The sequence below is a fragment of the Hippocampus bargibanti genome, linkage group LG12 (genome assembly GCF_051943395.1).
Source record: "Hippocampus bargibanti isolate YZ-2025 linkage group LG12, ASM5194339v1, whole genome shotgun sequence".
NCBI lineage: Eukaryota > Metazoa > Chordata > Actinopteri > Syngnathiformes > Syngnathidae > Hippocampus > Hippocampus bargibanti.
The window spans coordinates 17,790,058-17,816,469 of NC_142745.1; the positions used below are offsets into that span (position 1 = coordinate 17,790,058).

The following is a 26,412-nucleotide window of genomic DNA, read 5'->3' on the forward strand; positions in this document are numbered from 1 at the left end:
AAAGAGGGCCACATGATATTGATTGACAAAACTAAGAACTAAAATGACACGCCAGAGTCGGGGGGGAAATGTTTCAGCAATGCAATACAAAATTGCAGGAACCAACCTTGAACTCTCTGTATAATTGAAGCCCATGTCCACGTTGTCTTTTTGCCACAGCAGCCGAAAGTCGTTTGCGAAGGACTTGTCGTATTGAGCCAGACATAAGGTCCGGGCTGTGGTGCCGATGAGGACTTGCTGGTCTTCCGGGGCCACTGTTATTCTTGTGGGATCTTTTTTAAAGTAGGACAGTCTATAAGTTGCCTCAGGTGACAAGTCACTACGAACGCATCCGTTACAACATGTTGTACCTTTCACGTAAAGCCAAGCTTCGATTGCAGATGTCCCTTCTGTGTTTTTGGCATAACATGTATACTGTCCCGTGTCTTCCTTTTCTGATCGGTAGATCTCCAATGAGCCATTGCCGTGAACGGTAAATCTCGGACCCACCAATGATTCAGAGGACTCATCCTTGCTCCTGGAAAACAGGATAGTGATCATCATCATGCTCTGTTTTTGGTCTGCTAACGTCCGCTCCAATGTTTTCTTGAGTTGTGCATCGTGAACTGTACTGCCAGCAAAACTGAACGTAGGTTGATGGCAACATGGCGGTGGGATGTCGTAAACCTGCGGGTGTGATGATTGATCGACATGCGAATGCGCTTTGACGTTTGGATTAAAGTCAAATACTACACTTGACATGGATCGGTACCCATAAAAATATGCTGGTCATATAGAAGTTCTCATGAGTGTCTAGCGCAGAGGTCAAGAACCTATGGCTCGCGAGCCATATATGGCTCTTTTGATGATTGCATCTGTCTCGCAGATAAATCTAAATAAATATTCTCACTTTTTCGCTGTTAACGTCCTGTTTATGCTGCAGTTGCTGAAAGCACAATTTGATTGGGTGACACTGACCCAGGTTGGCTGAAAACGCAATTCTATTGGATTATACTGATCTAGGTGCCATTGATGTCGAAACTGATAAACACCCCTTTTGAATAAGTGGACGAGTAAAAAAAGATGAGTATTGTACACTTCAGGTTGAATGGACCAAAGGATTTGCCCTTGCAATGAAACGATATCATCGATGAAACAGTCGAATGTTAGTGGCACTTTGACAAGGCCTATGCTAATGTTAGCATCAGTATACTCTGCGAGAGGCAGTAGAACGCAAGCGGGCAAGCTAATAAGCAGTGTGCAGGCTATCAAGCAGTAACTTTGCGTATGGACCCGGCAAGTTGACTTTCATTCTGATAGGTTGGCTAGATTTTTATCGATCACGAGGAACAGAAAACCATTTATATTAATGGTGAGTATTATACCAAAGTTATTTTAAATAACACATTCTGACATTTTATTCAAATCACACATACAGTAAAGTCTCGTTATATCGATATCGGATATATCGATAGTCCCGGTTATATCGATACTATTTCTATGCACGCACGGAGAAAATTACATGCAAACAGGGTCGGATATATCGATAGTCCCGGTCATATCGATTTTTTTTCGGACTCCCTTGAATATCGATATAACGAGACTTTACTGTATATGTATGTGTGTGCGTGCGTGCGTGTTTGCTTGCGTGCATTTGTGTGTGTCTGTGAGTGTGCGCATGTGTGTGTGTGTGTGTGTGTGTGTGTGTGTGTGTTTGCGTGTGTGTGTGTGTGTGTGTGTGTGTGTGTGTGTGTGCGTGCGTGTGTGTGTGTGTCTGTGTCTGTGTGTTTGTGTGTGTGTGCGTGTGCGTGCGTGCGTGTGCGTGTGTGTGTGTGTGTGTGTGTGTGTGTGTGTGTGTGTGTGTGTGTGTGTGTGTGTGTGTGTGTGCGTGTGTGTGTGTGTGTGTGCGTGCGTGTGTTTGTGTGTGTGTGTGTGGCTCTCACGGATAAACATTTCTAAAAATTTAACTTGTATGCTCTCTTAGTCAAAAAGGTTCCGGACTAGGTCTAGCCCCGGGGTTCAGTGGTTGAGCTCTACTGCCCCCTGTTGTCACGTGAAAGAATAGCGCATCCTTTACACCCACCACATGATTGTGGACGGCGGAGAGCTGAAGACGTTGCAGTGCATCATCACTCCCCTCCCTTCGATGGCGGTGTAATCCTCACCCTCCTTTGTGAGAATCATCGGAGGCACATCTGCCAAGCAGAAGATTCGAATGAGAAGCAGAGTGGGGAGCCCGTGACGGCAACGGCGCTGCTGAGCGAACAAAAGAAGGCGTGGCGTTGAACCCGGGCGCTGTGCGGCGGCCTCCCCGCTGGGCCGACTTGAGTGCAGAGTCATTGAGTCACTTCACAGCCAGGATCACGTCAATCACTCACAACTCGTTCCAAAAGTGTCCTTCGTGACCGGCTTCAAAAGCTCAAAGATACGCACTCATGACCATGATGTTTGCGTTGGCGAGGAGGGTCCCATGTCGGTTAGACGCTAGGCACTGATAGACCGCACTGTCGGATGCTTTGGCGTTGTGCAAAACGATGGTGTCGTCAAACACCTTTCTGTTTGCCGTGTGGGTATCTGCAAAGTCAGATCAAAGGCAAGTGAACACAAAAACGGCACTGCGTCGAGACGGGTGAAGAAGCAGCAAAACCTTTGTTGTTTTTGTTGTTGTCGTCGTTCAATTTACAGAATTGCACCGTACCGAGAGCTATGCCGCTCTTGGCATGTAGAAGACGTTCTGATGCCAGCGTTGTGATTTCCACTGACAATGATTGGGCTTCGGGCCAAATAAAACAATTTCCTTGTGAATGGAATTTTTTAGTCCTGTTCATGACTGATGAATCAAAAGAAGCAAATGTTTTTATTTTATTTGTTCAGTTATTTGTTTTTATGTTTATTTTATTTTTTTTTAAGTGTTTAGTTTGTTTATGAATGTATTTATTTTGTTGGGTTCCATGGTGTTCGGTGGGTTAGCGTGTCCGTTTTTTTTTCCGGTTCCGATTTTCCTGTGTAGAGTTGGCATGTTCTCATAGTGCCTGCATGGGTCTTCTCCGGGTACTTTGGTTTCTTGCCACTTTCAAAAAACACACCTGGTGGGTTTACTTGCGAGGATACGCGCATTAAAAATGGGTGGATGGTTATCAACTTGTTTGTTTGGGCGGTTCATCCTCCCTCTTTCTCATAATGCTTCACTTTGAACCGGCAGATTTCATCTGGAGCTGAAACTCTCTTAATAACAAGATCAGCTTCCTTTTGGATACCATCTTTGTATCCCAGGCAAGAGATTTCAATCTGACAATTTCGGAGTGGGTGACAGCTCAGGACTACGCTGAAAGTATTTGAAAGTTGATTTTGCCTGTCCTCTGAGCACTGGAGAGTGCACAAGCAGCTTTTTGGGACACTGTCGCTTGTTTTTCACGATCACGGTGCAAGTTTCAGAAAGTGAACGTGAAGCTGCTGCCGATCGAGTGTGCAGACATTTCGGGTACGAACCGTGCAAAGGCAGCCCATTCACCCTCCAAGTTATCGCCGGTTGCGGAATCCCGGTCGCCGAGCACTTGATGAGGACATCGGAGCCAATCATACTGAGCTGACTCTCGGGTTCCAACAGCCACTCTGGAGGCTCTGCGGAGAAATACAATCAGGGTGACGTTCAGTTGTTATGAGGAGACGAGGGAGGAGCTTGTGCTACAATGATTATAACGGGATGCTGTTCGACAGGGTTGTGCAAAATTGCAAGGAGGTACTGCACAGTTATGTTTGGGTTCCTGTTTAGAGAGTTAATGACTAGGAGGAAAAAGCTGTTTAAATGTCTGCTGGATTTGGTGTGCATGGATTGCTAGTGCCAGCCTAACGAGAGTAGCTGGAAAAGGTGGTCAGGGTGCGGACGGTCCAATAGGATTCCCATACTGAACGTTTCAGAAACTGAGTTCACCTTGTTCTGAAACTACTCATTTGACGTACCTTCAACTGTGACGGTGAAGTAATGCACCACTTCTCCGAGTCTGTTCTTCGCCTTGCACATGTACTTGCCGCTGTCTTCTTGTTCAACGCTTGGCACAATCAGCAGCTTTCCGTGACTCTCCAGTTTGGCTTTGGTTGGAAGCTTGTGGCCTATTTTGATCCATTCCACCTGCGGAATTGGACTGATAGAAAGATTCAGATTGTTTTATCTTCTTTCTAATCCGGACTGGAGTCATATGGAGGCAAACTCACTATCCCTCGGGGATACACTCCAGTTTCAAGTCATCTCCCCTGACAAGATGTTTGGCTGTTCTGACACCAGAGGGCGACATAAGCAAGGGCCTCCTCTGCAGAATGGCGTTGGCTAGTGGCACATGAAGCAGGGAGAGGAGAGAGTCATTGCAATTTCTGTCTGTCTCAGTCTGTCTGTTTCTACCTCTCTCCCCCTTTCCCTATCTCTCCCTCTTTCCCTATCTCTCTCTCTTTCCCTATCTATATCTTTCTCTCTGCCTCTTTCTCTGTCTCTCTCTGGCTCTCTCTCTCTCTCTCTCTCTCTCTCTCTCTCTCTCTCTCTCTCTCTCTCTCTCTCTCTCTCTCTCTCTCTCTCTCTCTCTCTTTATGTCTCTCTCTATCTTCGTGTCTCTGTCTGTGTCTGGCTCTCTCTCTCTCTCTCTCTCTCTCTCTCTCTCTCTCTCTCTCTCTCTCTCTCTCTCTCTCTCTCTCTCTCTCTCTCTCTCTCTCTGTCTGTCTGTCTCTCTCTCTCTCTCTCTCTCTCTCTCTCTCTCTCTCTCTCACTCTACTATTCTCTCTTTTTCCCTATCTCTCTCTCTCTCTCTCTCTCTCTCTCTCTCTCGCTCTCGCTCTCTTTCTCTCTCTCTCTCTTCCACCCCCCCCCCCCCCTCTCTCTCTTTCTCTCTCTCACACACAAAAAAACTATTATGAAAATGTGCACAAAACTCTGAAGACTCACCAGAATCCGGACTCATGCCATGACTTTTTTCTGAAATGTGGGAGGATGGGATGGAAAAAACAAAAAAAAAGTGGATGCAAAAATTTAGAAATGCCACCAAACTCACAAACTCAAACCAATGAGATACATGTGAACAAGACAGATTGAGAACGCCCCAAAGGTATCATGGCAATGATGAATGATGGAAGTGCATATTAATTAGTCAGCAGAAAATGGTAAGGACAATAAGGCACCTACTTGTCTTGACAACGACCGACATGGCTGTCTTCTGAACGATGGTTCGTATTCTTGGGAAGGCGGCGAAGCAACAGTAGTCCCTCCTGCTATCCTTCTCCACCGCATGTGAAAAGTAGAGATCTCCGTTCAAGCCCATCGACACCCTCTCATCTTGCTCGATATGTTGCAGGTCTGCATGTACCAAACACACGCAAATATTCGCACATCAGTCATTCGTTATTCGAGATTTCTAATCCACAAACCAATTTTAGCATTTTTCCAGCCATGTCCCTTTTTCTGGCTTCATGTTTGTCTAATACGGTCTTTTTAGTCAGCAGTTAGATATGTCAGTGCACTGTTTGAATGATGAGGCACTCTAGGAGAACTTTTTTTCCACTCCTTGTCAGGACACGCGGACATGGACCTGAGGTCGGTTTTCAGGGAGAATTAAATTCTTTTTTTTTTCGCCAATGTGTGCTCAATTTAACAACTGTGTGCTACTAGTATGATGAGGGATACTACCAAATATTACTATTGAACAAGCTCAAGCTCTTCATTAGCCGTATGAATAGCGCGTACATGATCAGTATCGTACACATCTTGGCAATTTGTGAAATGTCGTACAGTTGTGGATGGCAATGCGGTGGAAAAAAAACAATCATTGGTTGTTCTATACCCGCGGTGTCAAAGTCAAGGCTCGGAGGCCAAATCTGGCCCGCCACATTACTTTATTCGCTCCGCAAAAGCAAATCAAGCATGTAACGTTTCATGATGTTTGCTAAAGTCTGAACGCAAATTTAAAAAAGTGGAAAGCGTGAGCCATCAAGACGCTTGGCGATAACATTTGTAGAGGCTCCGCGTATGAGAGAGAAGCACCACTTACTGATAGTCATCCAATAGATCTGCAGGGGGGGTATTCCTTTGGGCGGGTCGCATTTTAAAGTAAAGGGCTGGCCTTCCTCCACCACAATGGGATCAAGCGTTTCTTTTGGAAACTTTGGGACATCTGCAGACAAATTTGGACAAAGTCCATCATAGCGCAACATTGATTGAGCGTGTATATGTTACTCACGAGGGACGATGAATTCAATCTCTTTCGATATGGCCGTCCCCAGTTTGTTGGAAGCGTAACAGAGATATGTTCCCTGGTACTCTGTCAGGTTGCCGTTATTGGGGATGACAAAAGTCCCCGAATCCTCTTCGTTCATCAACCGAGGGTCGGAAGAGGGGTCAAATTCTTGGCCGTTTTTCATCCATCGGAATCTAGATCACAGGTGTCAAAGTCAAGGCCCAGGGGCCAAGTCTGAGCCGCTACATCATTTCATTTGGCCCGCAAAATGAAATCAAGCTTGCAAAATTCTATGATGCTTGCGAAAATCCAAACAAAAATTTCAAATTGTCCCATGTTAATCACAATAACAGCCATTATGCTTGACTTCAGATTTGAAAACTAGTTATTTATTAATTTGTGGTGCGCTCTGCATGTAAGGGGATGAAACATGCTAATAGTTTCCCCAAACTCAGAATGGCCCGCGAGAACCATAACCACAATGTGGCCCGTGGAGTTTGACATCCCTGATCTATACAATACAAAATGTGACAATGCATTGCCTTTAGATAAGATTGCGCCGTGCGTGATGGCCAGTGTTAATGCCACCAAGTGAACATTTGTCCCAATCTGAGCAATGTGTCATTGTTTTCGCTGCTTTCTGTCAAACCAAAGTTGCTACTCACTCTGGCCGGGGATTCCCTTTTGCTTCACACGTCATAAGATAACTCTCATCAAATGGGAAGGCGATCAAGGAGCTTGGCGCTTGGTCGGTGATGGTGGGCAGCTGCTCAACTGGGACATAAAGCAGAAAGCTGGAACATTGGGGGAACTCAGAAAAGCTCCCATGCAGACTTGCACACTAGTCAATATTGTTTTAGCGGTGCACCTTTTAGAGGAGGCGAGTTTGTTGTGTATATATTATGTATCTATACCTTGAGGCATAATTGTACAATGGAATATAGTTATTTCACCAATAGAACAATATCATGAAAGTTAAACAAGGTAAACACACAATTGGCACAATTTTGAATACAAACAAAAGGCTCAACGGAAAATGAGATGGACCCCTGCTCAAACATATGCAGTAGGTTCAACAGCATGTGGCAGGAGATGAAAAACTGAGATGGCAACAACACAAAAGTGAGTTTGTTAGAATGAACTTACTGTTGACACGACCTAAAAAAAAAAAATCCAAAACACCGCAGGTGGGAAGAATACAAACAAAGCAAAAAGTACTTTGGGATTGATTTATTTTTGTCAAATGTTATTTCCCCCTGAAGACAGGCATCCCAAAAAGTTCTTTTCATTTTTCAGAAAAAATGTTTGAACCGCTTTTTATCAAATCCGATGAGACATCCTTGAATAATTCAGAGGGGGAGGTTTTGATATGCGTTTCCAAGGAAACTCAAATACGAACACAACAAAAAACACGATTCAAGACGCATAATAGCCGGAAATAAATACCATTCACACAGTACGTGATCAAAGGAAACATACCCTAAATTATTCAACCGCTTTCCTTTACAGAATGAGAATAAATGTGGTTTTTGTGTATTTGTTTATCTGTTTATGATCGCAATTGTCAGAATTATAAATAACCTTTTATTGCAGAGTTGCGTACGCGGTGAGTACAGATTCCCCACAGTACCGAAGATGAGCTGCATATTTACATTAATCTCGGTTTGTGTGTGTGTGTGTGTGTGTGTGTGTGTGTGTGTGTGTGTGTGTGTGTGTGTGTGTGTGTGTGTGTGTGTGTGTGTGTGTGTGTGTGTGTGTGTGTGTGTGTGTGTGCTTCTCGTGTACACGTGTGGGGGCGGTCGATATGTTTCAACTTCCTCCCACATAAAAACGCTTCACTGAAGACTCGAGATTGCCCATAGGCGTAAATGTGAGTGTGAATGATTGCCTGCCTCCATCGTCGGTCGCCCTTGTGATTGAAAGGTGACAGTTGAGGGTTTAAGTACCCCATCCAAAAGTCTACCCTACCGAAAAACGGACTGGTTCTTTTTTGTATATAATCCCCCCACGCCCTATTTTCAATTTGGCAGTGACATTTTATGAGTTTATCACAGAAATTGTTCTTCGTTCAAGACATCTCCAATTGAAATGAATGGGACTAACTTTAATCGGCTCCATGCAACTTTAAAAAAGCCTAGCAAAAAAAAATGATGCAACTATTGGCTGCTTTAATTCTCCAGATGCTTATTTGGGTACAGGAAATGCTATGTTTGCTGGTGGAGCACAAAGGTGCCAGATTGTCGTGCTCTCTGAAATATGCAAACTTCAGCGGGAACAAGCAACAAACGGCTTGAGTGAAGCATCTTGGCTCATACCCTAAAAAGCTTCTACCTTGTTGATGGTCGGTCAGTTGTTGTTTCTGGAAAAACAGAAATACAGTGAGACCTTGGCTTACGAACTTAATTGGTTCCCAGACAGAGTGTGTAAGGTGAAAAGTGTGTATCCCAAAATAAAAAGTCCATAGGAAACCATTAAAATGAGAAAAATCCGTTCCCAAGTCTCCATAAAATATAATTTTAACTAAATAAGCCCTAAAATTACACACAATATACATTATTCTATGTATAATAAATGTGCTATTGTATTGTAATGAAAGAAATACACTGCACTGTATAATAAAGTCACTTTATGATTGATGATATTTTTGTGATGGTCGTTGATGGCTCTTAATTGACACCTGTTGCTTTCTGACTTGTAAGATCTTACGAAATCAAGGCATCACATTATTATTCATCATGTTGATGATTCTCATAGCCTTTTCTGGATGGAACTGTTCAATAAAAGCCTGCACATCAACTCCTGAATGGCCTGCTTCTGCTTGTCCTCTTGAAGGCAAATCAAATCCTCTGTGTTGAGGACCTCATTATGGTCAGCAACAAGCTCCTCGATGTCATCTGCATCCACTTCGAGTCCCGTAGGTGCTGGCAGAGATTTTATTACAAAAAGCTTCTCAAGCTAGGCAAAATAAAATGGCACACTCGCGATCCCAAAAAGCAACAAATTTATGTGATCGCGGCTAACAATCACGTCGGGCAAAGCAAATAGTTGAACTTGCCAGAACAAGACACAGCGAGGCTTGAGGAGTCGTAATCATGTTGAAATGTCCCAGTATCGGTGATTAGGGGATCAACACGCACAACTCGTTCGTGTTTCTCAATGATCTCCTTTTTCTCCTCGACTGTAATTTCGTTTTGTCTTCTTCGGCTGGCGGAGGTCGGGAGCGGCGGCTCCGCCCCAGCTGTCAACTCGCATGTGACAATTTCGGTGTCATTAGTCACGTGAAAGCCTTTGTGTTAAGTTTTTAGCCGAAGGATGGTAGCAATGGTGGACGGTACCGGGCTCTTTATTTGTAAAATGGTCGTAGAAAGTTACTCTCAGGGAAGTGACACACAGCGTGAGAAATTTGTCAGGCTCAGATTCACATGACAGCCGCGGTGTGCACATGTGACGCCACAAACGCACACCTCGTTCATGTTTCTCAATGATCTCCTTCTTCTCCTCGACTGTTATTTTGTTTTGTGTCTTCTTCGGCTGAACACGAGCCTGTGGTGGCATCTTTTTCAGTCCCATAATGGCAAAAGTATCGTTGAAGACGATCGACGTGTGCACTCATAGGAAGGGGTTGTGGAAAGGTAGGCCAGCTGGGACGCTGTTCGGTCGTGTGCTTTTGTGTTCTTCCGCTGAAGATTACTCCGCAGGCCGTGGTGGGGTGTGTGTATTGCGAAAATAGTGCGTATGCCAAGGTTTAATTTTCATAAATGTAACGTTCGTAAACCGAAAAGTTCGTAGGGCAAGGTGTTCGTAAACTGAGGCCCCACTGTAGTTGAAAAGCATGAAGCAAGTTGAAGTTTTCTATTTTTTGCACTTTTAAGGTGAGCAATTTGTCATGTGTGTGGTTGTCGTTATTTTGGTCTTGTCTTAAAGAGCAAAAGCTGTCACTCACCTTCCAACGGGATCTCGAGGGCAGCAGTAAAATGAAAGGTACAGATAAAGGTTACTGGGACAAGAATGGCCACTGTTCTCCAATATTCCTGGAACATCATGATTTTCATGGTTGATCCTGAACGTCAAGAAACGAGCGGTCCCGGGTGTCTCCTCAGTTTGTCACTCTGGTGAAGTGAAGAGGTGGTACCTGTGAATAGAGAGCAGACGGAGAAACCCCCAGTGAGTCCCCCCATCGTCCCACGTTCTGGCAAAGCCCAGACAACAACAAATCCCCCGTGACCGGGAGCCCGCCTGCTCCCTCTTGTCGGCCATGCATAACCAGGCACACTCAACATGTTCATTTGCGGCAACAGGGACTCTGCTCAACATGTAAATTGCAACGAAATATTCACATCAAAGTCTCCTACCTATACACTCGAGGCAACCCCCACACACACGGTGCAAACTCCATCACTCACCTCAATTTTTAATGTATTTTTATTTTTTTACTTTCGTTATCGAAATGGCCATAAGCCAAGGGTGTCAAACTCATTTGCAGCGGCGGGCCACATTGTAGTTATGGCTTCCTCCCAGGGGGCGTTATGAATTTAGAGAAGCTATTAGAATGTTTAATTCCCTCCACATATTACATAGAGAACGCACAACAAATTAATGAATAAATAGTTTTCTAATTTGAAATAAAATATAATAACTGTTATTGTGGTTTAAATACAAAAGTTTGCTTTAAGAATGCTGATAGAGAAGTACAGAGAAGGTCAGAAGGCTGGATTGTGTCTTTTTAGATCTGGAGAAAGCGTACGACAGGGTACCCAGAGAAAAGCTGTGGTATTGCATGAGGAAGTCTGGAGTGACAGAAAAGTATGTCAGAGCGGTGCAAGACATGTATCATGACTGTAAGACAGTTGTGAGGTGTGCTGTCAGTGTGACGGGGGAATTCAAGGTGGAGGTGGGACTCCACCAGGGCTCAGCTCTAAGTCCCTTCTTATTTGATATGGTGATGGACAGGCTGACAGATGATGTTAGAATCTCCTTGGACCATGATGTTTGAAGATGGCATTGTGATCTGTAGCGAGAACGGGGAACAGGTGGCGGAGAAACTAGAGATGTGGAGATATTTCCTGGAAAGGAGAGGAATGAAGATCAGTCGCAGCAAGACGGAATACATGTGTGTGAATGAGAGGGATCCAAGTGCAAGAGTGATGTCACAGGGAGAAGAAATAAAGAAGGTGGATGATTTTAAGTACTTGGGGTCAACTGTCCAGAGCAATGGAGAGTGTGGAAAAGAGGTGAAGAAGCGTGTCCAGGCAGGTTGGAGCGGCTGGAGAAAAATGTCAGGTGTGATGTGTGATAGGAGGATTTCAGCTAGGATGAAAGGAAAAGTGTATAAAACAGTGGTGAGACCAGCCATGATATTTGGACTGGAGACAGTGCCGCTGAAGACAAGACTGGAAGCAGAGCTGGAGTAGCAGAGCTGAAGATGTTGAGGTTTTCTTTGGGAGTGACCAGGTTGGATAGGATCAGGCATGGGTACATTACAGGGACAACTCATATTAGAGGCTTTGCAGAGAAAGTCAGAGAGGTCAGACTGAGATGGTTTGGACATTTCCAGAGGAGATAGAGTGACTATATCGGGAGAAGGATGCTGAGCCTTGAACTGACAGGCAGGAGACCGAGAGGAAGACCGAAGAGGAGGTTTAGGAAAAGATGAGGAGACATGGTTTAAATACAAACATGTTAAATTTTGGTTTGGAAGCATCAAGGCACTTGACATGCTTGATTTCCTTTCACGAGCCGAATAACATGATATGGCTGGCCAGATTTCGCCCCCGGGCCTTGACTTTGACACCTGTGACATACATCAACAAATAAAAATATAATAACGGAATGCCTATATCAACTCTTAAATTGTTTTAAACTACAAACAACAGAAAAATGCCTTTGTGATAATGGTTGTTTCCATGACAACTGTTTTTTAGAGTTTTGGAAAATAACATAACATTTGATTTGTTTGCATTTCTCATTTTGCGATAGAAGCAAAGTCATTCATAACGGACTGGAGACCAACGGCCAATTAATCCAATTAATTATGTCCAGACACGTTCTCAAACGACCAGGCGCTCTCATCCGAACAACCATTCCTCAAGTTAATGGTATTAACTCAGGGCCTACGAGGTCGATACGATGATTTCAACCAGCTTGTGACCTCAGGTCCACCCACATACATCAAGGACAAGGTTCAGGGCTCTCGGTTAGCCCTCCACACTCAATCCCAAGGCAGCACCCGTGACCTTACCTGGAAGCAAATATAGCGGCGTTTCGAGTAAAATAAAAAAGGTAGGATGATTTGTTCAATTCACCAAAGTTATGGTTTTGTGAACATCCATATTTTGCCTTCACATGGATCACGTTGTGTTCAAACTGTGCTTGGTGATTTGCCTTCTGATTTAATTTGCCCGACCCCACAGCGACCCCCTCCATTAGAACATTTATTGAGAACTAACACCGCCATCTGGTCATGGGAGGTTCGCAAAGGAATTGAGTGGAGTGAGTGATCATGTCGACGTTGAAGTCATGGACGTCAACGACGCATATGAAGGGTCCCCTAAAGCTAGTATGATTTAAAGACCCCAGGGTCTTATTAACCCCCCACCTCTTTCGACAGCGATCTGAGATTGATGAATCAGGAAGGAGGTTCAAAAGTGTCCACTGGGGGAAGGTGACTATGAACCCGAACTTTGCTGAGCCAAGACTCAGAAGGGACTGAAAGGGACGCAAAACCAATCCGTTTTTAATGCTCGGAAAGTCTCGTTCTTCAAAAGAAGAGTCCGTCCAGATCCAGAAAGTTTATTGAAATACAAAGAAATACATTTTTATCTGTTTTGATAATCTGGATTTAAATCATTGAATGTTGAGGCTACATTTCTTCGTTTCAGGTTTTGCTCGTGTGGCATCCGAGCGCATTTTGACACGCTTGCTGCAAATTCTGCATCTCGAAGAGTCATTCAATGATAGTATTTTTTTTTTGAGCTGTTGGGGAAAAAAAAGTTGGCAAACCTGTTTTATATTTTTGCCAAGCTTTACTTCTTACATCGCCGCCATCTGGCATGCCCTCAAACACAAGTTTTACAAGGTCACCAGACTGTAGCATGGTTCACTTGAAGGGAAAATTCCCACGTAGGAATTTTACTTGTGCGGGAATTCAGCACGCTTGTGGATTTGTTGCCGAGGGCAGGTCCAAGAGAAACCATGCAAAGTTCAGTCCGGTAGCTGGCACCATCTGCTGCTTTTTCACATTAAGACAACAGACGGGGGCACATGTGGAACGAGTGTAGTTTCCTGTCAAAGCCTGTAATAGGATTAAGCAGCTCATCGTCTTGTCATCCTGGATTAAAATATTGCCTTTGCTTAAAACCAGCAATGGCGCTCCATACTCTTCTGACAGTCATTACGGGAAAAAAAAATCATTAAAAAAGATCTGCTCAACAAAAGGCATCACTTTTCTTATCTTCACTCGTGCACCGTGTCACTGTGTTTGGAAACTCTGCGGCATATATTTATGTTTTTTTTTTTTGCGCCCCACCGAATCAGTATTTACTCTGACAATAATAAGCGCGTTCAATTTGGCACTACAAGCTCGGCCGTGCAAGTCATCTATTATTAAAACCATTATCGGTAGCGCAAAATCTGAAACAAGACACTAAATGAGATTGGGAAGTGGGAACAATATTGGACCATTTGCTTCTGTAATTGTCCAATTTTACCGCACTTCAGTAGCGTGACATTTCAATTATGCCACAATTAATATTTCAGGAGTATGTAGCATTAGCGGGTGGAAGGCACTGTCACACAAGAAGATGGGAGACGAAGTGGGGACGCCGACACCCAAGAAATGAGGCTCAGTTGGAGTCGGATATCGAGACGATTCACCGGGACGATCAACTAATGAAGTCTGACCTCCTTGATCCAAAAATGAACTCAGAGACAGAAAGTTGTCACAATACAGTAAGAAAAAAATGAGACAAGTTATATCTTCTGAGTGTGCAGTGTGTGGTGCAGTGAAATTGGATTTTAATTAATTCCCCGACTGGGCTCATTACCTCAAAACATACGTCCTAAATCATGTTTTCCCTTTAAAGTGAATGGAAACGCCATTAATCTGTTCCAGGCTTCCCCCCAAAATACAACAAAAATGGTTGGCATGTGTATTCTAATGCTGGTCATGTTAGCAATAAGCAAACCACTTGTGAACAGAAATTTTCAATCTGTTTTTTGTTTTTTTGTTTTGGTTTTGTTCCTCCATGTGCTCCACCCGTCCTTGTCATCTCGTGTGTTTAACCAATCAGCTCCCTCAACCCTTTGTGTATTGTCCAGGTGTTTCTCGTGGTCTCGTCACCTTGCTTGTGTTGTGTGCGTGTGTGTTCCTGATTTTTGGGGTCCTCCGCCTACAACCTTGCAAACATGACATAATCTGATTATTGGCGCACATGCTGCCCCTCCTGTTCATATATTTAATCCCAGAGGAAGAGGTGCCCTGTATGTCTGGATCTGGTTTTATATGAAGAGTTCATCATTTTGCCTCTGATGTGGCGTCTTTGAAGCCCAACAAGTGGGCCCCTGCCTAGGACAGCGATTACTTTAGATTCCCAGTAGCCAGCCGAGAGATGAATTAACTGATTGGGTTGCATTGGCTGCAGTCGTAATTTTGTGGCAATAAACCCAGTTTTCCTCTCTCCAAATTTCTTCACCTGCTTTAATGAAGGCTGGCAATTTGCCATTATCCTGCAATGCCACAGCGGGACATGATTAATGATACTTGTTTCTCAAATCCACAAGCCGAAAAATAGTATTTCAGACATTTGATCAAACTGATTTCTCATATCAGTCTGAAAAAAGGGAAATAATTTCCATTCGTGAAGAGCAGAATTATCAACGAAACAAGGGTTGGTGTGATACTTTACTGCTCCCATTTCCTGTTCTGGTTCTGACCAAAGCCTCTGGACAATGTTAAAGCGAGTACGCTGTATGATCCGGTGATCAAATATGTGTCCTACTTCCTGTTGTCAGGTCAAGCTTAGACTGCATTGAGACAAATCCAATGGAATGATTACAAGAACAGACAACTCAGGATTTACCAGGCAGTGTCTGTATTTATACCAAATAATGAAAGTTTATAAACATTGCACAACTGAATATTATTGGTTCAGGTTTCCAACCCTTCTTTTTATAACGCATCTATACAGAAATTGTGTTGATGTTCATGTGTAATACCAAGTCGATTTACAAAAAAACATTATGAAAACCCAATTCCTTTAGACCATGGGTGTCCAAACCTCGACAATTCTAAAAACAGTACTATGTCAAGTAAAGACACTCTCACAGATCACACACAATCTGTTATATGTACTTACAAGTGATATCATCCTTTGCTCTGGTCCCCATAAGAAATGTATACGTCCCCTCCAAGTTTAATAACAGGTAGTATTTTGTGAGTAAACAGGTGGAAAAATCAGCAAGGCTTGATATGGAGGAACGCAAGCACTGAGGACCTTGGACACATATGTTGCCTGAAGCCTCCAGCTTGGTTAAGACGCTCATTAAGCCTTTGACAATCAATCCTACAAAGCCTCATGTAAAAGGCTTTTCACATGGAGGGGACAAAGAAGTGGTGGAATGCAACTTCCACTCCCTAATCCATCCTTGCGACACACAGCTACGTCACCGCAGCGATAGTGGCCAAAATGGACTGTTAGTGGTGCTACAAAACACATACACACAATGACTCAATCATTTTTATGCATTACAAATAGTGATAGTGGCCACCAAAATACATTAAGTATGAAAAGACCCGATGTGTGCTCTCCAAACGACTCAGTGTTTTTTTCCACTTTTGCTGTCGGCTGGAAACATACAGATGCGAGGTGAAAATATTTATGATTACACGTATTTCCGCAGTAATATCTAAACCTGCTACATTGAGTCTCTTAAAATGCTGAATTATTTTCACAAAACCACCAAATCTAAGGGTTAGCAAATGAAAGGGCGGTCCTTTTCATTATATATACACCTAAATTAACTTCAAGTCATTATTTTGGAAAATCCATCCACCATCATCACCGCTCATGACATGGTTGCCGTCAGGTTTCCATGACCATAATTTGTTATTCTGGATTGGATTGTTGAGGGGGTCGAGCAAAATGCGGAGGCGGGCCACAGTTTGGGGACCACTGGCTTAAGTGCTCAAACTGGTTTTCTCTTTGGGAAAACACACACGGAATTTGTTGCACGGTAAGGACATTGAGTCTTGAAACAAATGAACTAATGGACCATTTTTGGACTTTTGACTTGACACAGAACCTGATTGTTCTACCCTGATGAACAGGGAGCTCGACTCTATGGTCACACTGACGAACTGAAAGCTTGTCTGAAGTGCTGAGACTGTTGATAAGAAGCTTCCACCTTCCAAAAGCTCTAGCGCTCTCCCACAGCACACAAGAGGGGCAAAGGGGGTTGTGAAGTACACTCAGTCTGGATGATGAATGATGGAGGCACTGATCTTAGATTTGAGTTTTATCAAGGAGAAAGGCAGAAATGAGATAGGTGAGGGGGGATGGTCATGCCTGAATTATGCTGCTGTGAGTTGTTGCCGCAGTGAAAATGCAACAAAAGCCCACCTGCCTCCACGGAAGGAGCATCCAGAAAGGTAAATTATTCCCCGGACCTTTTTATGAGGTTGATGGTTTGAAATAAGCAACATTAAAATTATTTAGCAGAGCATCATGGATTATTGTGGGCAACCCCCTCCCCTGCCCATGTACAATATTCCGGCTTCGATTTTAAGATGTTGAACACCGGATCTGTTGAAGGACTTCTTTGTTGTTGTTATTGCTTCGAGGGGGCGGCTGATGCAAGGGCTCTCGAATGAGTGCACTCAGCCAAAGTCAGTAATGGAGAGCACTCAGACTCTTGTGCAAGAACATTGGCAGATCCTGAGAGTCCACGAGAACTCGTGTCACCACAACAGGATATAGCTGTCGTTGCAGCCACAGAAACACAGGAAAGCCTTGTGAACGCGACACAAATGCTGGGTGCCCCGAGGGCCGGGCGGTCTTGGAAAGCTGAGCCAAATGGGTGGCCACCTATAGGCACTTTCGAAATGCTTGGTGCAGTCACGGCAATCAGCTGACAGTTATACTGTGATTGTAAAGTTACCTTGAGATTTTTGAAAGGCACTGAGAAATGAAATGTATTATTATTTTTATTAGACCACATGTCCAAAATCCGGGGGCCAAATGCGGCCCGAGAACAATTTTCATCCGGCCCGCAGACTCCGTCGTAAAATCAATAACGTCTGGCTCACAGGTAGAATGAAGACATTGTGCTGTAGCGCTGTTACTTGTGTGGGCTATTTGCTGCAATTTAGAGGCTCGATTAGAAACAGTAAATTAGTATAGAAGTAATTAGACTGAATGGTCCCCCCACATTTCTAAAATGGCGATTTTCTACTTTAAAAAAATGATCTAAAATGGCAATTTTCCGCGTTTTAAAAATTTGTAAAATGGCGACAATCAACAAAAGAACAATTACTTCTGTTCAACTCTATCAAAAATTTAATTAAAGTGTTAAATAATATTTCATCTTTGTCTCAACTTTGATATGCATGTTTGAAATGAACCAAAACACATGCTTAAGATAGATGAAATTTAAAAAAATAAACAAAAACACATGGGAAACAGAATGGCTCGCTGAAATGTATTAAAATTACTTGCTGTCTTATGTAAAGAACATCTGTCAAGGTAGCCCCCCCCCCCTTATATTTTTAACAAGTTTGGACGCCCCTGTTCTAGACACAACCCTCGCTCTTTGTTCCATGCTTGTTCCTACCAGAATTTCCGATGGGATTAAAGTAGTATTCACCTACCCGATTTTTAGTCCATACCTACCTAGACATAATCATACTTAATCAACTGTTATTGTTTTTTTCGTGGAAAATACTGTCTCCTGTCACCAGCCCTTGCAGTCCCATTTCCCCGTGCCGTGGTTTGATGTAACCTCCCCCTGCCCCTAATAAAATAATCTGCTCTGCTCCCAGAGTAAATGCTTACAACATCTTTAATTTGAAACATGCGTTTTATCTGCCTTGTGCAGCAATCGTGAAATGTTAGCAGACAGCGACAAGATGGAGGTCGGCAAATGTATAATTCTGGTGGGATTACAATAATGCTCTCTTGACTCGCAGTCCCCACCTTGGGCACTTGGGCATGCAAGAATTGAACAAAAGTATTTTTCAGCTCGAGGGTCACACTTCTGGACCACACATGACTGAGTTGAACACAATACATGCATGTAAGTATTTAGTGAAGAACCGGTTGTACAGAATCAATCCTGGAAACCAAAATTGTTTGCATTTGCCATTCAAGGTCCTTTAATTTTCTATTCTGATCACTGACAGACAGATTAAATCCTCTTCCCGTTTGCTTCTTCCGCCTCATCTTGCTTGCTTCATGCAAGACTCAGACGAAACTATTGGAAACGAGCAAGCCCGGGGGATCGCGGCATTGGATTTGCGAGGTTCCTCTTAATGATCTGTCTGTTAATGGAAAAACGGGCAGAATTTCAGGCACTGTTGGCCTCTCATCTGTTCTTCAATTATTTCCAGATCGGTGTTGCCGACAGATTTAATTAGTTATTGTATAGTTAACCAAGGAACAAAAATAGCGCTCTTCAAAAACCACATCAAACACCTGGCGCGCCTTCGACGACGGTTCACTTGCAGAACATGTTTGGTTAAACTTCAACAGGGATTTTTAACGTGTGTTTTCTCCACCAAAAATTAGAAAGGCAGCATTCTTACTTTTGACAAACGTGACAGACTCTTGCACAGCCGTTCGAGCAACACAGATGGTGCACTTGGTTAGGGTGGTGGTGGTGATCTGGACTCCCGATAGAACACCTACTGAACATCTGCAGCACGTAACCTACAGAACGCTAACGAGTGTGATTGGGAATGAAGCTATTTTCATTACAACCCACCTGAAGTGTGGATCTTGTATGGATGAAATGATATAGTTCATGCCTCTATCGCTCTGCTCAATACTTCTGTAAAGTCATACACATTTGCGACCGGATCAATCCGCTATGCCCTTGGGCTCAGCGAGGTCACATTCGTGGTGAAAACTCCCTCTTTTGGATTGTGTACACAGCTGACAGAGAATGTGGAGGCAAACATGAGCTTCGAGATGAATGCATCAAGATAACTGCAATGCTACAGAGTCAAAGCTGGGAGGCATGGTAACGACTTTGGTTGCGCTCGCCATGCACGTATATCGTCTGAGCAGCCTTACATTTCAAGCAGGGGGGTTGGGGGGGGTCGCGATGGACCTGTAGCCTTTGCGAGGGGTCTCGCTGGAAATAAACAAATAAATAATTAAGAATCCAATAGGTTTCATGTTCACCCAACAATTTAAAAAAAGAAAGAAAAGCAAGTCATATTTAACAGTGAGTGGTGCACTCTCTGCATCAATGGAAGTTGACTTTGTCACTTGTGTTTTCAAGGAAACACTCAAAAAAATGTCCACTCCCTGCCCAATCCTGTTACACTGACAAGGTTTAATTCGAGCCAGAAAACAAGCTTTTTCCTTGTTATGGTCGGATAACAAAGAGAAGCAGATCTGACCCGTCACTTGAACTCAGCCTTATAATAAGCAGTAAGGATCCAACTGCCTTTTAAGGAGTGTCCTCCAGGTCCACACACATCCCGGGTCAAGCTTTCGAGACCATGAGGGATAAGAGGCCCTTCACACTATCCAGCTAATCCAGCAATGGAAATTGTTGCTGGCATCCGTCTCACATGAGCACACAGCGGGGGATGAAGGGCAGGCCGATATTTTTGACAATTTACTGAGTGTTATGTGCGTGGATCTGTGTGTGCCCAGCGCCCTGGGCGATGTCACGTCTTTGAGGGGGTCGCAGCGACAGCATGTCAAAAGACGGGACAGGATGACTTTTCATGCCTTTTTCTCATTTCCATTCGGCAGCTCCATAAAGGCACACGGGGAGGTCTCTTTTTGGCAGCGTGTGGGCTCACAATAGTTGTTAAAATGTGTTCGGGGGCATGCTTGGAATCAATGATTTTACTTTATTGTCATCAAAAGAATCATCACGGAGTGTTTATTTGATGTCAAGGCTTTTAACAAATGAATCTTATTGCTGTGGGAACACTGTAATGATGTACTTCTCAAAGCATCTATTGATAGCCAATTAGCTCTCGTCGGATCTTGTAGCCTGGAGGCACATTTATATTAAATGTCAACAACCAAACAAGCATTATGTGTTCCTTCTCGGGTCATTTTGTCTGTTACACATACAAGTTAATTGTTTGGCTCAATATTTATTTTTTAATGAAAACAACAGGCGGACGATACTTCATGGGAGGGAAGGCTAATCATATTCGTCCGACGATGGGGAAATGTTTGTTGAACATCTAGTCTTGGTTTTGGTTTCCTAATAATAACGTTTCACATTGGATTATGAGTTGGGATGCGCTCGACAGGCACAGAAGATGGACGGTTGTGGTCGCGATAAAGCCAGCACCTTTACTGACAGTTTGTCAACAATTTGACATCAATCCAACACGGCCTGTGGAAAGTACCATGTCATTTTACAGTACAGTGAGACGTCAACTTACAAACACGTTAACTTACAAACTTTTCGTCTTACAAACGTCAAATTTATGAAAATTAAACCTTATAATAAGCACTATTTTCATAATACACACCCACCACGGCTGGCAGAGTGATCTTCGGCTTAAGCACATGACCGAACAGCACCAGAGGTTAAGTTACCAACAGTCCTTATGGAAGGTGACTCTCCTTCCATAAGCCATCAACGATCATCAAAAAGGTAAACTTTATTTTACAGCACAGTTTATTTCTTTAATTACAGTCCTCATGTAATGCACCTCTCTTTCCAAACAGCAATTCCCTTTGACATTTGACCTCCAACGCCATTCCATCAAGCCATAAATGACCATCACAAATGTAAATAAAGTGACTTTATGATACAATTCAGTGTATTTCTTTCATTACAATACAATGGATCATTTATTATACATAGAATATTGTGTGTAGTTGTGTGTAGTTTTAAGGCTTATTTAGTTGAAAAGTATATTTTATGGAGACCCGGGAACGGATTATTCCCATTTTAATGGGTTCCTATGGGATTTTTTTTTTGCAGATACACACTTTTTGCCTTACCAATGGGAACCAATTAAGTTTGTAAGTTGAGGTCTCACTGTACATGCTATCCTCTCCATACAGGCTTCTCAGTTTTCAATGTAACGATGCACATTAGCAAGCGAGGAAGGACCAGGGTTAAATGGCTGGTAAAATCTGCCTTGTTGTTATAGTTCTCATGTTAATTAATAAGCCTGTCTTAAATGCAGTCCCAGGCCAAAAGCAGTAGGTACAGAACATCTCGTGTCACCAAACGGGCTCCCTGATAAAATGCGTTAAGACTTGAAGGCAGCGGCATTAGCATTTTGGACACAAATGAATAGAGGCAATTGTTCCTGTCTCCCCTGAAAGACTCTATTAAAGGAAGGTTTAGGAATTGCCCAGTTTTCAACTTGGTCACGTTTGGCTACCGCAGTGTGAATCATTGGCAAAACAATAAATATGGGTGATTTGGGATGTGATCAGTTATCGCTTTTCATGAACTCCCCACCCGCCTGCAACACTTGATTAGCAGTCGGAATTTGTTTTTCATCAAAACTACTACTGACATCCATCTGTAATGCATGATCCTGTTCCTGATCGCCAAAGATTGAAAAAGAGGACGAGGTGCGCTTTGATTCACAAAACCGGTTCGGCCAGGTTCCAAGAAATACACTGCGAGTTCCGAAAGTTTACTCTTGTCTTTCTGTGTATTATGTATGCATAATTAAAACATTGTCAGTATCGTTAGCATAAGTTCAAATGAATTAATTGACTGAAACAGCTTATTTGCGATCCACAAAATAAACCACGATCATTTAACCACCATCTTCATCCAACCATTTTACCGAAACTGAGAAAAACGATTCTGCTTCAGATCCAAATGGACGCACCGCTGGGGTATTCCGACCTCGACTCGATATGGTTGACTGATCCCCAGGGACGATTAGTATTGATCCTTGTCAGGCAGGACAGAGAATAGCCACAAGGCTGATCATCATCAACGACGCTCTACTTACCACAATATCGCCAAATTCAATCAGCAAAGATTGAATCTTGGTATAGCTCGGGATAAATAATTGATACTACTTGATATGCCTTTTTTTTCTCTGTATGTTTTTGAGAACAAAAGGTGCAACCAATTTGCCCTCTTTTTCCACTGCAATGGAACAAATTAATGAGCCTTTGTGTGTCAGTTTCAGGCCACACAGATTTCCACCAATGATAAGAGAATACCAAAGGCTTTGAGGAATACGTTTCGTTCAATGACTATGAAAGCTTATTGATTGTAAAACGGTTCCATTAAAAAAGACAACAATGTATGTAAAACCAAAAAAAGGATTCCAGTCTCGATAAAAGAGACTTCATTTAGATGACTGAAAATATCTATTGTCTTTTTGCTATGTACGGCATGTCACCTTGCTTGAATAACTAAAGAAACGTGATGAATGCGAATGCCCTGATCCTGCATTGATTTTCCAAATATTGCATTTGCACGCCTTACAAAGGACAAGAGGTCATCAATCTTTTTGAAATACACTGCCACAGTTTTGACTTTACACCGCTAAATGCAGAAATATTTGATGTCAAACGTGCCGATGGGGCTATTTTACATCGAAAACGCAATTTGCAGTAACTGACTCTACATCTACAAGACATCAATTTCGCCAAGTCCCATCCCCCAGTTCAGCAGCGCTTCCTCTGCATCTCCTCCCATCTATTGTTTTCCCACTCTTAAAAGAAGATAAACGAGGACAAATGACCCAATTAGCATCCTTTGTTTGAGCTACAGGGTTTTTCAAGAGGGTGTTGCAAATCACTTTTTTTCTTGTTTGGCTCCTTCGCGTGTCTGATATGAACTGTGAATTCACCCCGATGATCTCGTGTGTTCGCAACACCAAGTCTCGCGTGAAAACATCCGAATGTGCCGAGACAGCACTACAGGGACAGTCATTAGCGCCAAGCGCTGTCGCGCTAACGATGATGGCCGCGATGTTGCCATCTGCATTATGGCTTGTGTAAATTTCTTACGTCAGTCGCACAAAGTGCTCCTAAACCTCTTTATGGATGCATTTTCTCCGCCAAATAAAAGAAATAAAAGGCACTAATAGTTTCCTGTACTGGTAGCAACAACATGCGAAATTCAATAGTTTTGACCCTAACACACTACACTGGGGCAGGGAAGCATTTTAAAGCGCTATTTTGTAGCATTCTTCACATTTGCAAAGTAACCTTAATTGAACTTATAATATGTATTTTTACACACAAATATACTCATTAAGACTTTGAACTACATTTGCTAGTACAGTATGTGTCTCAAAGCATTTGTCTTCAAGCTAACTCAATTCAACAATATAGCTCCAATGGCTGTTTTTTTTGTTCTTCTTCCATGTTGCTTTCTTCTCCCATTGTGTTTCGATGTACACAAAACAGAGTTTTGCATTGAGGTCATGCCAATTTCTGTGAAGATAACACACATGAAATGCTGATGTGGGATAAAAAGCCAATATGTTTCCTCTCTTCCAATAATGCTTTCCAAACCTCACTGTGTGTCAAAAGAGAGGAACCCAAGTTGCTTATTTCAAGACCAAGATAACTCAAGCCAGTCACAAAAGTCACCCCCTTTCGTGTCTCAACAGCTTGGCGAAATGAGGCTTTAGTGCCGCTTGTCATGTTTGACAAATGTTTCGATATTATGAGCGGCTGGAGGATCCCACCAAACGAGTTTCACTAAGATCCGGCGACGTTGGTCAAGCAAAAGTAGGCCTGAAGTCTTCCATGAGGATTTGTGACGTTGGCCTCAGAGGTACGCCTCCTCCAGCGGTGAGCCACAGGGAGGCGTGCCGAGCCATCTGTGAATTTTCGACTGGAAACTGGAAAGGCTCTGTGCTTGTGGATATGAGGCTAATGTTTCAAAGGTACTTGAGTTCCATCACACAGCACAACCAAGGGGCCGATAAAGCACTGGATGGACAATAATACAAACCCCGGGAGGATTCAAATCTTTGAACTGAGGGGCCTGAGGCTTGCCCTCCACACACAGTAAAGTGGATAATGGCAATTCCATGACGCGGGGAGCAAGGTGTGGATTCGGATGCGGCTAGCAAGTTTTGGGAAGGGGGTTTGGATGGGTGAAATGGGTTTTAAAAAGCAGCTATGGATTAGGTTTCTGTTTCTGAGGGAAGACAGCCGTGAATTCCGAACCTGTCAAAAAAGTGACAGGACCTAAACATTACCACTGTCAATTATTTTCGCTTTGTGAAAGCATCTTGGAGAAGGCAAAGCGGAACTGTCACTCATAAGATATGAGTGCCTCTCCTAATTTACTGTGACCCCTACTCAGTCTGTTTTGGGTGAGTGAGGGGGTAGGGGCTTCAGAAACTGAATGAATTATGAGTGACATCAATGTCATCTATACCTGTGATTACCCTAACAGTAACGTACATCTACATTTGTTCACATCTGGCGAGACTTCATACCTCTCAAATTATATACACACAGATTTCCATATCCTACCATTAAATTGGTCAAAAATGCAACTAAAATGACACCTTGTACAAGTGCTAGTCTGCTACAACTTTAGATCCTTGCAAGAACTAATGAAATCTCTGTTGTCTCATCACCCCAAATAAATAACAAATATCGTAATTACACTGCACTGCGATAAAGTCTGACAAAGTAAAAATGAAGCTGCATTTTTGAGAAAACGGACTATTAATTTTCTTACTACGCAAAAAAAGTAAAAGCACAATCACTGCCCTAATCTGCCACTCACTCAAAAAGTCAATCATGGAGCCAATAAGTCAATTTAAATGCAAATGTCACAACACACTTTGTCAAGGAGGTGTGAAAGTTCCTCTATGAATCACAGCTTTACTGTTTGTGCCAGGTAGTGGACTCACAATACAAACTACATAAACTGAAACTGTTGGTTCAGAAATCGGGACAGAAATAACATGTAAATTGCGTATGACATGGCACTGCAAGGCGTAGGGGATCATAAGAAAGTTGGATCTCGCTAGGATTTGTATTTGTTGTGTAATCTTCAATCCTTTTTTATGAACAACTTGGGTTATTTTTTCCTCGCTAAAAACATTTCAGTGGTTTATGCTGATATCCCTTCATGGAGTTACGGGAGACTCACAAAGTCATGCAGTAGCTCAGGATGGCTGTTTTGATTTTTTTTAATCAAGCAAAGTACTTCAAAAAATGTCCAGACATGTTGCAGCATTGCAGTAACATTTCCGAGCTCTGCCACAGTACCCAACGAGCACGTTTTTTTGTTCATAAACTTTAATTAAATCCTCTCCACCAATTAGAGTGACGAGATTAAGTCACTAGTTGTTCATGAATTCTCCAATAAATTAAATGAGTCAACCGGGTTGACGTTACCCCCCACTACCACCCCCCCCCCCCCCCCCCCAAAAAAAAAAAAAAAAATACGGATTACAGCCCGAGTTCAGGTGGTAGCCCAATTAGCAAATTGGCCACTCGGCTGGTCGGCTTTTGGTTTCATGAGTCGAATCACCCTTGATTTAAATCACACTCGCTAATCTTCACTTTGGGAAATCGTGTTGTGTTCACATGTCTCTGGGCAAATAAACAGCCACTTACGATGCAAATTAACCCCAGTATTTCAAATGTACAGCAAATGAGAATGGCCGACATAGGTGGTGTTACAGCTGTTATAAAGCTGTTTAAAGCGTAATATAAATCAATATGTATTGTATTGTATTGTATTGTATTTTGTACAGCCTACCCCATTTGAAGGTCAAATGATTGCAGAACCATATAATTTAGGAATTAACTGTTTTTCTGATAAAAGAAGAGACTCTAAGGTTTCTTACGCTGAATTGAATGTTTATATAGTACTCATACTCAATATTCTGTGGGTCATGTAATTTGACTGAAAATGACAAAAATGCTGGCACTGGAGTGGACACATTTGCAGTGAATGAGTTAATGATGTCCCTGGGGGAAGCATCAATTTTACACCCCATGTTAGGTCTATTGTCATGGCACCTTCACAATGACATCACGAGTTTACAACCTGGTTCCAATTA

General features: G+C 42.9%; 1 protein-coding gene across 5 annotated transcripts in view; it reads right to left on the reverse strand.

Annotated features, from left to right (window-relative positions):
- The window catches only part of chl1b (cell adhesion molecule L1 like b), a 32,365-nt gene extending 16,638 nt beyond the window's left edge, over positions 1 to 15,727 (reverse strand). The window contains exons 1-14 of one of the 5 annotated variants that reach the window (XM_089009712.1): positions 15,548 to 15,726; positions 10,138 to 10,326; positions 6,860 to 6,968; positions 6,198 to 6,388; positions 6,009 to 6,131; positions 5,147 to 5,317; positions 4,910 to 4,939; positions 4,192 to 4,303; positions 3,940 to 4,121; positions 3,469 to 3,600; positions 2,413 to 2,553; positions 2,063 to 2,174; positions 351 to 517; positions 107 to 272 (exon numbers count right to left, since the gene is read on the reverse strand). In XM_089009712.1, the coding sequence (XP_088865838.1) occupies positions 107 to 272; positions 351 to 517; positions 2,063 to 2,174; positions 2,413 to 2,553; positions 3,469 to 3,600; positions 3,940 to 4,121; positions 4,192 to 4,303; positions 4,910 to 4,939; positions 5,147 to 5,317; positions 6,009 to 6,131; positions 6,198 to 6,388; positions 6,860 to 6,968; positions 10,138 to 10,246 (1,745 nt within the window). In that variant the 5' untranslated portion in view covers positions 10,247 to 10,326; positions 15,548 to 15,726. Of the gene's footprint in view, positions 1 to 106; positions 273 to 350; positions 518 to 2,062; positions 2,175 to 2,412; positions 2,554 to 3,468; positions 3,601 to 3,939; positions 4,122 to 4,191; positions 4,304 to 4,909; positions 4,940 to 5,146; positions 5,318 to 6,008; positions 6,132 to 6,197; positions 6,389 to 6,859; positions 6,969 to 10,137; positions 10,327 to 15,547 lie in introns of all 5 variants that reach the window. The other 4 variants (XM_089009714.1, XM_089009716.1, XM_089009713.1 and 1 more) reach the window with 4 other exon arrangements.
- Positions 15,728 to 26,412: the final 10,685 nt, after the last annotated feature.